Source organism: Bubalus kerabau, chromosome 15 (assembly GCF_029407905.1).
Source record: "Bubalus kerabau isolate K-KA32 ecotype Philippines breed swamp buffalo chromosome 15, PCC_UOA_SB_1v2, whole genome shotgun sequence".
In the NCBI taxonomy this organism is placed as follows: Eukaryota; Metazoa; Chordata; class Mammalia; order Artiodactyla; family Bovidae; genus Bubalus; species Bubalus kerabau.
Genome location: NC_073638.1, coordinates 81601407 through 81618458, shown reverse-complemented (window position 1 = coordinate 81618458; position 17052 = coordinate 81601407). Strand labels below are relative to the sequence as shown.

Sequence of the window (17052 nt, the reverse complement as noted above, 5' to 3'; positions counted from 1 at the left end):
TGCTTATGTATGTAGGTCAAGTGCTAGCACTGATTTACAAACTTGCACATCATACTCAAGAGTCAGTGAAAGGCCTGGGAAGAAATATCTCCTTAGCTTAATGACTATAATGGGTTTAAAACTCAGACTGTTGAGAAAGTGACCAGGGTATAAGAATGAAAACTGGATTGTTCAGATGTAAAAGAGAAGAAAAATTTGAAATAATAATAAAAAAGAGATATGAACATAATCCTAGAAGGAAGAAAATTCATTTCAAAATTCACTGATACTTTTAAATGATCCAATGCCTTGGAAAAGTCTGGATGGGCTCATCTTGAAAGGCCCCATGAACATCATAATTCTGGTGGCCATAGATAACTTTAATAGATCACACAAGTGTGCTAGTCAACAAAAGAGTCCGAAATACAGTACTTGGGTGCAAAATCAAAAAAGAAAGATGATCTCTGTTCACTTCCAAGGGAAACCATTCAGTATCAGAGTAATCCAAGTCTGTGCCCTGACCACTAATGCTGAAGAAGCTGAAGAAGACCTACAAGACCTTCTAGAATTATTACCAAAAAAAGATGTCCTTTTCATCATCAGTTCAGTTCAGTCACTCAGTCGTGTTCGACTCTTTGAGACCCAGTGGACTGCTGCACGCTGCTTCCCTATCCATTACCAACTCCCAGAGCTTACTCAAACTCATGTCCATTTAGTTGATGATACCATCCAACCATCTCATTCTCTTTCATCCCCTTCTCCTCCCACCTTCAATCTATCCCAGCATCAGGGACTTTTCAAATGAGTCAGTTCTTTGCATCAGGTGGCCAAAGTATTGCACTTTCAGCTTCAGCATCAGTCCTTCCAATGAACACCCAGGACTGATCTCCTTTAGGATTGACTAGCTGGATCTCCTTACAGTCCAAGGGACTCTCAAGAGTCTTCTCCACACCACAGTTCAAAAGCATCAATTCTTCAGCACTTAGCTTTCTTTCCTCATAGGGGATTGGAATACAAAAGTAGGAAGTCAAGACATACCTGGAGTAACAGGCAAGCTTTGCCTTGGTGTACAAAAGGAAGCTGGTCAGAGGCTAACAGAGTTTTGCCAAGAGAACACACTGGTCATAACAAACACCCTCTTCCAACAACATAATAGATGACTCTACACATGGACATCACCAGATGGTCAATACCGAAATCAGATTGATTATATTCTTTGCAGCCAAAGATGGAGAAGCTCTATACAGGCAGCAAAAACAAGACCAGGAGCTGAATGTGGTTCAGATCACGAATTCCTTATTGCAAAATTCAGACTAAAATTGAACAAAGTAGGTAAAACCACTAGGCCATTCAGGTATGACCTGAAGTAAATCCCTTAAAGTTATACAGTGGAAGTGAGAAATAGATTCAAGGGATAAGATCTAATAGACAGAGTGCCTGAAGAACTATGGACAGAGGTTCATAACATTGTACTGGAGGTGGTGATCAAAATCATCCCCAAGGACAATAACTGCAAAATGGCAAAGTGGTGTCTGAGGAGCCCTTACAAATAGCTGAGAAAAGAAGAGAAGTGAAAGGCAAAGCAGAAAAAGAAAGATATACCTCTCTGAATGCAGAGTTCCAAAGAATAGCAAGGAGAGATAAGAAAGCCTTCCTCAGTGATCAATGCAAAAAAATAGAGGAAAACAATAGAATGGGAAAGACTAGAGATATCTTCATGAAAATTAGAGATACCAAGGGAAAGTTTCATACAAAGATGGGCACAATAAAGGACAGAAACCTTATGGACCTAACAGAAGCAGAAGATATCAAGACAAGGTGGCAATAATACACAGAAGAACTGTACAAAAAAGATCTTAATGACCCAAATAACCACGATGGTGTTGTGATTACTCACCTAGAGCCAGACATGCTGGAATATGAAGTCAAGTGGGCCTTAGGACACATCACTACCAACAAAGCTAGTGGAGGTGATGGAATTCCAGCTGAGATATTTCAAATCCTAAAAGATGATGCTGTGAAAGTGCTGCACTCAATATGCCAGCAAATTTGGGAAACTCAGCAGTGGCCACAGGACTTGAAAAATCAATTTTCATTCTAATCCCAAAGAAAGGCAATGCCAAATGATGTTCAGACTTCTGCACAATTGCACTCATTTCACACGCTAACAAAGTAATGCTTAAAGTTCTCCAAGCTAGGCTTCAACAGTACATGAACGGAGAACTTCCAGATATTCAAGCTCGATTTAGAAAATACAGAGGAACCAGCAATCAAATTGCTAACATGTGTTGGATCATAGAGAAAGCAAGGGAATTCCAAAAGACATCTACTTCTGCTTCACTGACTATGCTAAAGCCTTTGACCATGTGGATCACAACAAACTGTGGAAAATTCTTCAATACGTGGGAATACCAGACTGCCTTACCTGTCTCCTGAGCAACCTGTATGCAGGTGAAGAAGCTAGTTAGAACTAGACATGGAACAATGCAGTGGTTCCAAATTGGGAAAGGAGTACATCAAGGCTGCATGTTGTCACCCTGCTTAATTAACTTCTATGCAGAGTGTATAATGCTAAATGTCAGGCTGGATGAAGCAGAAGCTGGAGTCAAGACTGCTGGGAGAAATACCAATAACCTCAGATATGCAGATGACACCAGCCTTATGGCAGAAAGTGAAGAGGACATAAAAAGCCTCTTGAAGGTGAAGGAGGAGAGTGAAGAAGCTGGTTTAAAATCCAACATTCAAAAAATGAAGATCATGGCATCCGGTGCCATGATTTCATGACAAATTACAGTAACATTGTACTGGAGGTGGTGATCAAAATCATCCCCAAGGAAAAGAAATGCAAAAAGGCAAAATGATGTCTGAGGAGGCCTTACAAATAGCTGAGAAAAGAAGAGAAGTTAAAGGCAAAGGAAAAAAGGAAAGATATACTCAACTGAATGCAGAGTTCCAGAGAATAGCAAGTAGAGATAAGAAAGCATCTTATGTGAACAAAGCAAGAAGTAGAGGAAAACAATAGAATGGAAAAAACTAGAGATCTCTTCAACAAAATTGGAGATGTCAAGGGAGCATTTCAGGCAAAGATGGGCACGATAAAGGACAGAAATTGTAAAGACCTCACAGAAAAGAAGATATTAAGAAGATGTGGCAAGAATAAACAGAATTATACAAAAAAGCTTTAATGACCCAGGTAACCAGGATGTTATGGTCACTCACCAAGAGCCAGACATTTTGGAGTGTGAAGTCAAGTGGGCTTTAGAAAGCATTGATATGAACAATGCTAATGAAGGTGATTTAATGCTAATGGAGGTGATGGAATTCCAGCTGAGCTATTTTAAATCCCCAAAAGATAATGCTATTATAGTGCTACACTCGATATGCAAATTTGGAAAACTCAGCAGTGGCCACAGGACTTGAAAAATCAATTTTTATTTCAATCCCAAAGAAAGGCAATGCCAAAGAACATTCAAAGTACCACATAATTGCTCTTATTTCACATGCTAGCAAGGTAATGCTCAAAATCCTTCAAACTAGGCTTCAACAGTACATGAACTGAGAACTTCCAGATATACAAGTTGGATTTAGAAAAGGCAGAGGAACCAAAAATCAAATTGCCAACATCTGTTGGATCATAGAATAAGCAAGAGAATTCTAAAACAAAACAAAACAAAACAAAAAAACTGCTTCACTGACTACTCTAATATTCCTCTGGGTTTACTGTTTCTTCTGACCCTTTGTGGATCACAACAAGCTGTGGAAAATTCTTAATGAGATGGGAGTACTAGACCTGCCTCCTGAGAAACCTGTATGCAGGTCAAGAAGCAACAGTTCGAACCAGACTTGGAACAATGGACTGGTTCAAAATTGGGAAAGGAGTACATCAAGGCTGTATATTGTCACCCTGCTTATTTAATTTATATGCAGAGTACATCATGTGAAATGCTGTGCTGGATGAAGCAGAAGCTGGAATCAAGATTGCTGGGAGAATTATCAACAACTTCAGATAAGAAGATCATACCACTCTAATGGCAGAAAGTGAAGAGGAACTAAAGAGTCTGTTGATGAAGGTGAAAGAGGAGGGTAAAAAAGCTGGCTTCAAACTCAACATTCAAAAAATGAAGATCATGGCATTCAGTCCAATCACTTCATGGCAACTAGAAGGTGAAAAAATAGAAACAGTGACAGAGTTTATTTTCTTGGGCTCCAAAAATCACTGCAGCTGGTGACTGCAGCCATGAAATTAAAAGATGCTTGCTCCTTGGAATAAAAGCAGTGACAAACGTAGATAGCATATTAAAAAGCAGAGACGTTACTTTGCCAACAAAGGTCCATATAGTCAAAGTTATGGGTTTTCCAGTAGTCATGTATGGATGTGAGAGTTGGACTAGAAAGAAGATTGTGCACCAAAGAATTGTTGCTTTTGAACTGTGGTGTTGGAGAAGACTCTTGAGAGTCCCTTGGACAGCATGGAGATCAAACCTGTCAGTCCTATAGGAAATCAACCCTGAATATTCATTGAAATGACTGATGGTTAAGCTGAAGCTCATACATTGGCCACCTGATGGGAAGAACCAACTCATTGGAAAAGACCCTGGTGCCTGGAAAGGTTGAGGGCGGGAAGAGCAGAGGGTGACAGAGGATGAGATGGTTGGATGGCATCATGGACTCAATGGACATGAGTTCGAGCAAACTCTGGGAAATAGTGTAGGAACATGGAAGCCTGGCATGCTGCAGTTCACGGGGTCACAAAGAGTCAGACATGACTTACTGACTGAACAATATCTCGGCTCCTACACCTTGTCATAGGAACAGGGCTATGTGCCCAGGCTGTCTGCCTGATGGCCCACTCATCTCAGTACAGTGCGTTGCTTCCTGACACACAGCCTTGAGGGATGCACCTGGGCCTCAGGAGTCAGCCTAAGTATTCGTCTTGGGCCTGCACGTAACCAGTCCTCTCTCCTCAGATTCCTCCTATCCCTTTGTGAGTTTGTTTCTTCATTTCTTTAAGTGGAAATGTAATTCTTATTCTTTCTGCTGCACAGTGATATCTGGATCACCACTTTGTACAAAGTATTTCAAAAGAATGGTACAATTGTAAGCTGTTTTAAAACATGAAGTGCAAAAAAACCCCCCAAAAAACTTCAGTGCTTAATATTACCTAAAATCCTTTTAAGTGCAACCATTCTAGTGAAGTCTAGTCTTATGGAGGCCCTGCCTCCTGAAGACAGTTTTTCAGTCAACCAAAGTCTTGGCAAAAGAAAAGTGGTGCTTTTCGTGGGGGATACCCAAAGGTTTGGAGCCAGAAAGAGGTGAACTGGAGTTCCTGTTCTTTGCTTTTCAGAGGGTAGCTTATTCTCCTGGAACTGTAATTTCTCCAATTGTAAAAAGAACTATAGTTAGGATATAGTCACATCATTGACTCAACAGCTATTTGTGGAATTCCTACTACAGGTCCAATCCTGTGCCTTTAGGTACTGAGGACTCAGGGATGAGCAAAATTGACATAGTCTCTGCTCTCATGGAAACTGGTTTAACAGGGAACATCAGAGAATTATAAGCAGTCATGGAAAAAGAGAAGTTATGTGTAAGTTGCATGCCAAGAAGTAGGTGGTTAGAAACATGGAATTACTGTTTGGCACAGGGCCACGCATCCCATTCCTTTGTTTCTCAGAGGTTTAAGAATTCTGAGGATCTCAGGAGGATGACATTGCTTTGAAATACTTGGAATCCTCTCATTTATGCCATTGCAGGCCCCTCCAGGCAGGATGGCTGGTTTCCCACAGAAAATGATAAATTGGCCCTGTAATATACCTCGTCCCCAACCCTCCACATACTCTTGAGTCCCGAGACCTCACTCACGTTTTTGTTTCTTTCCTGATTGGGCTCTTCTGGAGCAAGCTCTCCAATGAGCAGTGGTTTAAGGTACAACCGCACAATATCAGGGTCTGGATGCATGGCTCTGAAGACGTCCTGTGAATCAGAGAGAACTGTTAGAGGCTTAAAAATGACACGCTTACACACAGATTATCTCCCCTTTCTTACCTCATTCTGTACCAATCTTACGAATCAGCACAGACTATGTTATAGAGCATTTACTTCTAACTCTAGGTTGACACTTCAAGTTCGTTGATTAGAATTACCCTTGAAATTCCTCTATGAAAGCCTCACACTGCAGATCCCACCGAGTGCATGGCTTACTAGGCAAGTCCTGGGTAGAAAGTTGATCTCCAAGCATTGGAAGAGATCGTTGTTTATTTTATTGAGCCCAGAAGAAGTAGTTGGCTTTGAGATTATGGGCCATGGTGAATCTTTAGGGTCAAACCTCAGGCTTAGTGTGGGAGTTGCCCACATTGTTTGGAGCATGCAGCAACCAAGACTGCCTATGCAAATCACATCTATCAGAATTTCCCTTTTAGTTCTTGATCAAGGACCAGGGGACAGAGACACTTGAATTAAGTTATTTCCAAGGAAAGACAAGTTAAAGTTGGTGATGATAACAAACGTCTAAGAGAGCATGGGAGCAAAGCCCTTGAACCCTTAGTTGTCTAAAGTGGCACTTTCTTGGCTAAGTTTATCACTGAAGAAGCCTTAGCACTCTTTAAAAACAAAAACAAAAACAAAAAACCATAGCATTTTCTGTAGGGGCTGGAGACAGGCACAAAATAGAGCTGACCAACTATATTTTTTCCAACTCCATTCCCATGTTAAGTAGTAACTCCAAGTGGCTATGAGAAGCAGTGTTGTTTCTCATGTCCTGCTTAAGTTTGGAATGAAGAGATAGACTTTTTTTTCCCTCTAGGGATTTAAACTGCTTTAGGGGGAAGGAGGCTTCTCCAAGAGTAAGATACTGGACTTCTTGCTATTATGGCTTTGAGAATAGGAATGATTAATATGAAGAAAAATAACCAAGGTTTTAATTTGAATATGTGGAATCCATACACAATACTTTGGAGTGGTGGTGTTGCGTAGTGCTTATTAGGAAACTGGATCCCCGAGCAGCCTTCCTACACCTAAGTTCTACACTTGCTGTGTAATTGTGGACAAGTCTCTTGACCAGTCCATGCTCCTGTTTTCTCTTCCTTAACATGGGAGTGACGGTAATAGCTACTCAATTTATAAAGTTATTATAAAAATTAAGTGAATTGATTAGAATCTGAGTGGTTTATAGTAAATTCTCAAACATATTAGTTCTCTTTCCTATATGTATACCTCTAGGCTTCCCTGGTGGCTCAGATGGTAAAGAATCTGCCTGCAATGTGGGAGACCCCGGTTAGATCCCTGGGTTGGGAAGATCCCCTGGAGGAGAGAAAGGCAAGCCATTCCAGTATTCTTGCCTGCGGAATTCCATGGACAGAGGAGCCTAGTGGGCTACAGTCCACGGCGTTGCACAGAGTTGTACATGACTGAGCGACTAAGACACACCTGGATAAGAGCTACCTGCCTTCCTTCTCTTCAGTAAAATATAACAGTTCAGAGAGTTTCTTTCCATACTCCACTCAGAGTGAGCTCTGAATTGTTTTAGTGAATACAATGAACCCTCCATCTTCAAAATCTAAAGCAACTTTAGATACATCTAGAACTACATACAAGCCTACACATAAAGCATGTCCATATGTGTAGGCTTGTATGTGCATATATATAATGGATGAGGTTATTCAGAAGGGTGCAATATCAACTCTTTAGACTCACTTTTCTAGATTCAGTGATGTAAGAAGGGATTTGTATCTGCTAGAACCAGTCCAGGCTCTACTGTTCATTCTGCCTTTGTACACTTTCTCTGACCCCCTTGGGAAATGCTGCTTTCAAAGATGTGTTTTCATTGTCACATTCAATGACCCTAAAGTTAGTTTACCTAACCAGGATGAGAGTCATTCGGTGATTAACAATGTGACTAAAACATTTCAGGGTGGCCCATACTGAAAAATCATGTTCTGCCTGCTGTTAAGGAAGAGATGAGGGTGAGAAACATTCTGAGGGATCAAGATCAGAGTGTAGAGGAGGGGTGAGGCCCTGCATTTTACTCTGAGCAGTCATCCAGAGCCCTGGAACAGTGTGCTGATGCTAATATTCCTCTGGGTTCACTGTTTCTTCTGTTCTTCAGCAAGATTCACAGGTCAATACTGCGACAACAGAGCCTGAAGACCTACAGAGTTTTCCAGAAGAGTAAGAATTTCCCTGCTGTGTGGAACTCTTTTCATTGTATTAATGGGCAGTACAAAAGCGGCTTAGGTAGTCTTAGAATATTGTTTGAAGGAATTCCCTATTAGAGTCTAGATACTGAGTAAGTTGTGAAATCTCCTTCTCAAAAGACCTTCAAAAATGAGTTATTGTTTTTTTTTTCAATTAACATTATTTGGCATGTGTGTTCCTCCTGAAGAAAGTCCAGGGGTAAATGAAAGGGAGAGGGAGTAATACCATTTTTTTAGTGTATCCTGTGTACAAGGTGCTCTATGGGCCAATTCATCAATATCAACTTACTTCTGTGAGGTTCTATCATGTTTGTTATACATATAAAGATTCCAAATCTCAGAACATTGCTACAGTAAGTGGGAGAGCCAGGATTTGAACTCAAGGCTATGTGGCTCTAAAGCCAGGAAGCCATAAAGGTCCATTCCAGCCTTAACATGTACAGTTCTTTTCCTGAAAGAAGGATGACACAAGATTGTTTTGGGAGGATGTTAAGATCAGTATATGCATGCTAGGCAGTTAGTAAAGTAAAGTTAGGTTTTAATGACGTGCATCACTTTGTCTGTGGCCCCAATCTACTTCTCCAGGTTTACCTCTCACCATACCCTTCATGCCTCATCTTGTCCAATGGAACTCTCCCTACTCGATAAACATTCCATGACCCTGTATAGTTCTGAAGCTTTGTGATACATACTGCTCCCTTTGCCTTGACTGCTTTCCTCCATTTTTTTTTTTTTTTTTCTGCTTAAAAGTTCCTTCTCATTCTTGAACATCCAGATGAAATATGCCTTCCTAACACAGTCAGGAAAGTTATTTATGATCTCTTCTGGGCTCCCATGACATTTTGTTCCTAAAGCTTTTCAGATGATGTTGCAGTGAATCTTTGTATTCACAAAGGCCTTCTCTAGTGCCTTTTGACTTTTTGGAAGACTGGGAACATGCACTATTGATTAAATTATACCTGATGTTTTTCGCTATGCCTGGAATATGACATGTAATCAAGAGATGTCTGATGAACAAGGAAAGGGTGAATGAATAGAGCAGTATATGACTTCTCTAAAAAGGAGAAAGTTGAGAAGTATTGAGTTCAAAGGATATGGGTCTTAAGCACTGCTGTCTCTTCCCCAACCTCAGCATCTCTATTATCTGACCTTTTATCATCTCTCATTTTTGTCTGTTATCTTTTGATTCACTTCTCAACCATCATCTCTGTTTCCTAACCTATTCATAAATTTATACTGTAGCTCTTCTTAACACTGATTATTTCCCAAACAGTATCAACACAGAGGAAAGATGTAATTATCTTTGCTTTCACAGTGACTTTGGAAATCCTGCTGATTTTTTGCTGTTATTTAAAGGGGGCTGGATAGATGTCCATTATTGGAAGAGCAGTATGATCCCTAGTGGGAGAGACAAGTATGTAAAGTGAGAAGGCCTGAGAAGGATCATGTCCTTACATCTTAACTACTGTATACAGGCTGTGCCCCACATCAAGGCACTTGGCCTAGAGGGCATGTGTGGGTTGAAATTCAGGAGACACTCCATTTGCCAAATATTGTTCTGCAATCAATCAAAGTGTGTGCCTATTAAATTTACACCAAAATACAGTATAGGGAGCAGTGCAGTATGTTGTTTATATTGGGAAATTTGCTTAATCTCTGAAGCTTCGATTTGTTTTCTAACTGTGGACACTACTTAGTCTGCTCCATAGGCTCATTTATTCAGTCATTACAAAACCTTGCTCAAGACTTAGCCTAGCATCAAAGAGCTTAAGCTTTGGAATCAGATGCCATTAAATGATGATATTTTTAAATTATTATTATTTGGTTCATCTGAAGTGGGTTGAAACTTCCCCAAATTCAGAAAAATAAAACACCCACCCATGGTGAATATATGTATATAGTCACAAAACAATATAACTAGAACATAGATGTTGATTTACTTATCTCAAAAAGCTCACAAGGGACTTCCCTGTCAGTCTGGTAGTTAAGACTCCATGCTTCCAATGGAGGGTGTGGGTTCCATCCCTGTTGGGCAACTAAGGTCCTACCCACCTTGCAGCACAGCCAAAAAAAAAAAAAAAACAACAACAACAACAAAAAAACTCACCAGAATATTCAATACCCAACCAGGGACACCCATTCCTATACCTTTGGGTAGTTCCTCTTCTAGTTCCTTCTCAGATCTCACCTGTTTCAAGGCAAATGCTAAATCAAGGTCCCTCGCATTTCTGGGAGATCACAAGTTTTGAGCAGGCTGATTTATGGGGAGAATATAGTCTTTGCCTTCGTTGTGGAAAAGAGCCACTTTGGAGTGGAGAATGTTTACGTGAAGTCACCAAGATTCCCCTCCACCCACACAGATAAACAGAGAGTTATTATTATTATTATTTTTTGCAATAACTCACTCTATCGTTTGAGAACTTTCCTTAGTTGAGATTTTTTCCTGTGATATACTTAACTAAGCTCCAGGCCAGACTCTCTCTATCTCCACTGTCCTCACCAAACCTGCTCATCTTCCTGGCTTCATTATCTTATAATGGCAACTGCCACCCACCTACCTACATAAGGCATCCATCAGACAGTTCAGACTCCTTACTCCTGCTTACTTACCCAGCCACTTATCCCCTATTATAAATTATGTCTCCTGGTTACCCATCCTCTCTTCCTCATTTCTGTTGTCAGTGCCTTATTCAGGACTTCAGCATGTTCCCTGGACTCCTTCCTTCATTTTGACTCTTTTTTAAAAAAATTATTTTACATGGGACTATAGCCTATTAACAATGCTGTGATAGCTTCAGGTGGACAGCAAAGGGACTCAGCCATACGGATACCTGTATCCATTCTGCCTTGACTAACGCTTCCTGATCCTCAACCTTTACTTAACCACCAGGCTGATGTTTGAAAAAGAGTCCCTCTTCATGGCCATTGTCACCCATTAGCCCTTTAAGTGCACTTGTCTCTTTGCTCTTGTACCTATTTTTCAACTTGAAGCGTCATTCAAATGAGAATCAAATTAAAATTTAATTTTAAAGTAAAAAAATGTTGACAGCCCACAAAAGATGCAGCTATTACTGATGACAACTTTCCTTTTACAAACAGCTAGGCTTCCTTGTAGGATTGGGTGTAGGGAGGGATGCTGGGCTAGAGAAGTTTCATTACCTGCAGTGGGAGGAGAGAAAGACCTACAGTGATGGTGAAATCCAGAGTCCTTCGCTCAGACTCAAGACCCTTTCTCCCCCTCCTCCTTCTCTTGTCTCTTTACTTCCCACACCCTTCATCCTCTCTTCCTCCTTCCCCTCTTCTCATCCTCAAGCCATCATATCGACCAGGATTGTGCTAAGCAAAGGATGTGGCCAAGTTGGGACACAAATTCTGCTCGTGCTTATTCACGATGTGAACCTGATCTGTATTCCACCTCTGTACACATCCTCTCTTGCCCCGCCCCAGCCTTGCTTCTGTTGATTCCAGGTGAGTCTTTTGGACTTGCACACAGCTCTAACCTCTTCCGCCTTGCAGTCTTCCAAGCAGTTGAAACACATTTTGCTATATTTCCTCTAGGCTTTTGTCATCTTTTTCCTGTCATATTGGATTTTTACTCTGATGAAGAGATTGAGTTTCTCAGTGTCCCTCTCAGAGCACGATGTTCAGACACAAGGAGGTGGCTGGCTGTGCACATTGGATAATAACCCTGACTTCTTTGTTCTGAACATGTTGCTCCTGTGCATACCTCACAAGATTGTGCTTGCTTCTTTTGTGGAGTCCAGAAATATTGTTGACTTACTTATAAAACTTGGGACTTCCCAGGTGGTGTTAGTGGTAAAGAACCCACCTGTGAATGAAGGAAACATATGAGATGCAGGTTCGATCCCTGGGTAGGGAAGATTCCCCTGGAGGAGGACAGGACAACCCACTCCAGTATTCTTGCCTGGAGAATCGCCAAGGACAGAGGAGCCTAGTGGGCTATAGTCCATAGGGTTGCCCAGAGTCAGACATGACTGAAGAAACTTAGTGCAGCTTAGCATGCAGCATGCTTCATATGGGCATATTGTAATCTATGTAACTAACTCTTCTTGTTGGGCTTATAGGTTGTTTCTGGCTTTTCCTAGGTAAGCTTTTCTAGGTGAGAAGATCTGAGCCTAGACTTTAGTTTTTAGCACTGTGCATTAGTTTTAAACCATATACTTTGAAAATATCAGATAAATAATGTGTGCAATAACAGGAATTGATGTGCCTGTGTTTTGTACAATAGACTTATTTTTCCTAGTAAAATTCCTTGGACAAAATGACAACTTATCTCAGTAATTACTTATCTAAGTAATACTAAACACCATTTTTTGAATATTTAATCTGTGCCAGGTATAAGAAGAAAACCTTTATTTTATCTCTGCTGACTCTGACAACCATACTAAGATAGAAGTATCATTATCCCACTTTCTAGATAAAGGAGCTGAGGCTCCAAGGCTTCAGCAAGCTCCTCAGCACATTCCTAGTAAGTGGTGGAGCCCAGATGGAAACCACACCCATTTCATTTTCAAATTTGTACTCTTAGTCATTAGACTGGACACCTAAAAAAGTTTTAGAATGATTGACCACATGAATGACTGAATGAATGAGTGACCCTATGAAACAAGCTACCTTGGTATCATTATGTACTTTTCATGAGAAGGATGGAGGCTTGGAGAAGAGTTTCTGTGTAAATAAGGAAAGATGCCCCACTCTGGGCAGGTGTAGCTATGGGCCAGGGCTTGTGCACAGAGATCATATGTTGGTGCACATTTGCCTTTCAGGGCACAGCCTGCAAACACTTTAGGCTGTAGAGAGAGAGCGTCTGACCTCAGGTTCTCTGACTTCATGTTCTTTCCTCCTTCCCTAGAGTCATGCCGTTTCTCCACCACATACTCCTCTGTTCCCAGTTGGCAACAAACAATCAGGATTTCTAAGCAGGTGGTAAACAGGAAATGTGACTCACACCTCTGAGTCTATGGCGGTGTGATATGAATAACAATAGCTATGATTTAATGAAAAGTGCATCTGGTATTATGCTAAACACTTTACAAACTTTAGTCTCATTTCCTAATTAGATGTGTAAGGCTGTTCCCATTATGCAGATGATGAAGCTGAGTTCCAGAGCATTTCAGGGACTTTCCCAGGCTTGTATAACCAGTATACCACACCTCAGACTCCATGTACTCTGAGTGGCCATGGAATACCGTGGTTGTCAGAATTCTCCTGGCACCCCTTTCATTCATCTCTAGCCATCCTCTGGAGACTTTTCTCTGAACATTCTGGATCTGCCTTCTAAAAGTCCAGGGTACATGACTGATCACACTTAGGGTGTTCATCCTTAAGACACAAATCCTGAGGTGTTGTGGGTATTTTCCCATAAGGTTCTGATTGTTTCTATTTTATTAATTAATTCTTCCTTGTTGACTAGAATTGGATGCAGAATCATGGTCTTTCTCTAACTTCTGGAAGATAAAAACTCACCAGCAAATTGCAAATTCATCAGCTGAGCTGCTTTCTGCAAGCAATGTCTACCAGTGACATGCAAGATGGTTGAAGGTACATATTTTCTAACATATCTTCTGAGCTGATTCTGTGACTTGTGTTAGAAAAGCATCGTCCATATTTCCTTTGTGTTGTGGAGATGAGATCTGTGGTGTTTTTTCCTCTTTTTTGCCACTTTATTTTTTTTTTTAATTGAAGTAGGACTGCTTTACAGATTTTTGTGGTTTTCTGTCATTCATCAACAAGTATTTTTCCCCTTTATTTTTGTTAATTTTTCTCCCGATTCTTACACAAATGCCTGTAACTTGGCTTCTTCTATCCTCAGCTCTCTGGCTTCCTAGGGTCTTCCTGACACATGTGAGAATCCCATTATGGACTACAAGCTCATGCACACTTTCCCAGGAAAAGGTTGAGCTTTGTTTTAAAAACATAAGATTAGACCAGAGTGGTGGGGATGTGGAAGGGTCTGCTCAGAAAGGCATTCCTCTGACTGCAGAATCAAGATGAGAAGATGGTAGAAGACCCTGATTAGACAGAGAAGTTGAGAAATTAGGGGGAAATGAGAATCGGGGAAAGAAGATGTTGCTAGTGTCAAAAAACAAAATCTTCCTTACTTTGCAAACTTGCCATATGTTTGTGTATTCTGTTTTTATCTGTCAGGTAACACTCACAGAGCAGAGCTTCATGAATCAGTATTTTTAATCCTATGCTTTGAAACCAGTTGGAAAAATTATATACTAACATGAAAACAATAAGCGAAAGTGAAAGTGAAGTTGTGTCCGACTCTTTGCGACCCTGTGGACTGTAGCCCACCAGACTCCTCTGTCCATGGGATTCTCCAGGCAAGAATACTGGAGTGGGTTACCATTTCCTTCTCCAGGGGATTTTCCCAACCCAGGGATTGAACCCAGGTCTCCCGCATTGCAGGCAGACGCTTTAACCTTGGAGCCAGGGTAACATAAAAATAATCTGTTTAAATTTCTACTCTATAATATGCTAATTTTCTGATCTTGAATTAGTTTATTTAACACCTTTTATTCTCCATTTCTTCATGTGTATAATATGGAGAAAAAGTTCCTAATTGGGCTAAAACCAACTTTCTTATAGAATATTTTAGAAGGGATTCCTAAATGTATTTAAGGATTGAGAAATATCCCTCTTCAATATTAAATGGGAATTTTATTTTTAAGATCAGCTATAAAGGGCTTTATGGTACAAAAAAAACCTATCTGATTTAAAAATTTGTCACTGTTATTTGTGGACTGTGAGATACATTATTTTCATGTTTTAGCATCAGTTTTTTCATCTTTAATATGGGAATACCATTCACTTTCCTTATGGTGAGGTTTAAGTGAGGTCATGCCTTTGAATGTGTCTATGGTATCTTAAGGTTTCCCAAGTGGTGCTAATGGTAAAGAGCACTCCTGCCATTGCTAGAGAGGTAAGAGATACAGGTTCAATCCCTGGGTCAGGAAGATCCCCTGGAAAAGAGCATGGCAACCCACTTCAGTATTCATGCCTGGAGAATCCCAAGGACAGAGGTGCCTGGTGGGATGTGGTCCATAGGGTCGCAAAGAGTTGAATGTGGCTGTATGGATGTGAGAGTTGGACTGTGAAGAAAGCTGAGCACCGAAGAATTGATGCTTTTGATCTGTGGTGTTGGAGAAGACTCTTGAGAGTCCCTTGGACTGCAAGGAGATGCAACCAGTCCATTCTAAAGGAGATCAGTCCTGGGTGTTCTTTGGAAGGACTGATGCTAAAGCTGAAACTCCAATACTTTGGCTACCTGATGCGAAGAGGTGACTCATTTGAAAAGACTCTGATGCTGGGAGGGATTGGGGCAGGAGGAGAAGGGGATGACAGAGGATGAGATGGCTGGATGGCATCACCGACTCAATGGACTTGAGTTTGAGTGAACTCCGGGAGCTGGTGATGGACAAGGAGGCATGGCGTGCTGCGATTCATGGGGGTGGCAAAGAGTCAGACACGACTGAGCAACTGAACTGAACTGAACTGAAAGCTACTTAACATATGTGATGCATGGTATTTTAGGCATCCACTGAAAGTCTATTTTTTTAGCTATTTTGGTGGAGGAAAGTTATGAGGAAAAACAGTGAAGGAAAGTGCTTAAGACTGAAAGTTCAGAAAGATAAGTGTTTTGAATCTGAGATGTGCTGGCTGGGTGAACTTGGGTCAGTCACTTAACCACTCTGATTTCAGTTACTTCTTCCATAAAAGTGGGCTGTATTACCTGTATCACACTGAATGAACTACAGGACAAAAAAGAACTCTACAAAGTCTAAAAGCCTGTGTCACTGTACGCTTTAAACATTGTTCGACATTTTGATGCTCGCCAGATGAGTTGCTGTCTATTTCATGCACTCCAGTTGTAGGAGTCTGAGAAATTTCTACTTGGGTGAGGACTTCTTTTCCAGATTTTACTCACCTATTTGTAATTTTCTTCTTATAAGACAATAACTACATTTCAAAACAAAACAAAACAAAAAACCATAATGCCAAGAACAAAAACTAAAACCTGAAATACACATAGTATCTACTGTCAGCATCTGAGCCCACCCCAAAGCTAGTGCAAATAATAGCTAGATAATAGCTAGATAATAGTAGCTAGATCTTGAGGCTTAATTAGCTTTCAAGGTTTTGCTGGATAGGAATCCTGAAAAAATTGGTTTGGGAGGAGATGAGTGATCATGGAGCTTGAACGCGTACTTGAAATGCTTTTGGAAAGACAGTCAAGGTCCCAGCCACCCAGCAGCTGGAACAGAGGGAGAGAGGGCAGACTTTGAGCTCCTTACCGTGGTGTCTTCCCCAGCGCAATGGTTGAGGACCAGCCGCCCACCGGGATGCCTGTCCGCCCAGCCAGTAACATCGTAGACCTTGCGATTGATCACCAGCCACTGGTCAGTCTCCTGATTGTGTCTCTGGATCTCCTGCCAGGTGTACGTGCTGAGGCTTTTTCTGGGCAAGCCGGACTTCGTGTTTGCCTCCTGCCTTGCAGGGAGCTTGGCTCTCCCACTTGCTCCTGGCTTCCCGTTTGCCTGATGCTTCGCACTCAGGTCTAGCTGGTTCTCATCTACAAGGCTCCCATTGCCCTCAGGCTTTTCTTCAAACGTCATTGTCTTTGTACTTTTAGAATTTCTGACTTGACACCTGGAATTTCTAATTCTCACCTGATTGAACTACAGAATGACCTTTTCCTTCTCCTTTTATTCCATGAAATAAGAAGCCTACACAGAAAACTTTTTAGCCTACTTGACTCTTGGCAAACCTGATAGTGAACTCCTTCCCAGCTTCTCACTTCTCTGTCCTGAGTCTTTTTTTGTCCTGATGAAGACTGTACTACCTTTCCTTGGAC

At 41.1% G+C, this 17052-nt stretch overlaps 1 protein-coding gene across 1 annotated transcript in view; it reads right to left on the bottom strand.

The window, feature by feature from the left end:
- Positions 1–16813, bottom strand: part of LOC129627943 (fatty acid desaturase 2-like protein FADS2B) — a 44268-nt gene extending 27455 nt beyond the window's left edge. The window contains exons 1-2 of the mRNA XM_055547378.1: positions 16493–16813; positions 5842–5952 (exon numbers count right to left, since the gene is read on the bottom strand). Coding sequence (XP_055403353.1) covers positions 5842–5952; positions 16493–16813 — 432 coding nt within the window. The remainder of the gene's footprint in view (positions 1–5841; positions 5953–16492) is intronic.
- Between the last annotated feature and the right edge of the window lie 239 nt (positions 16814–17052).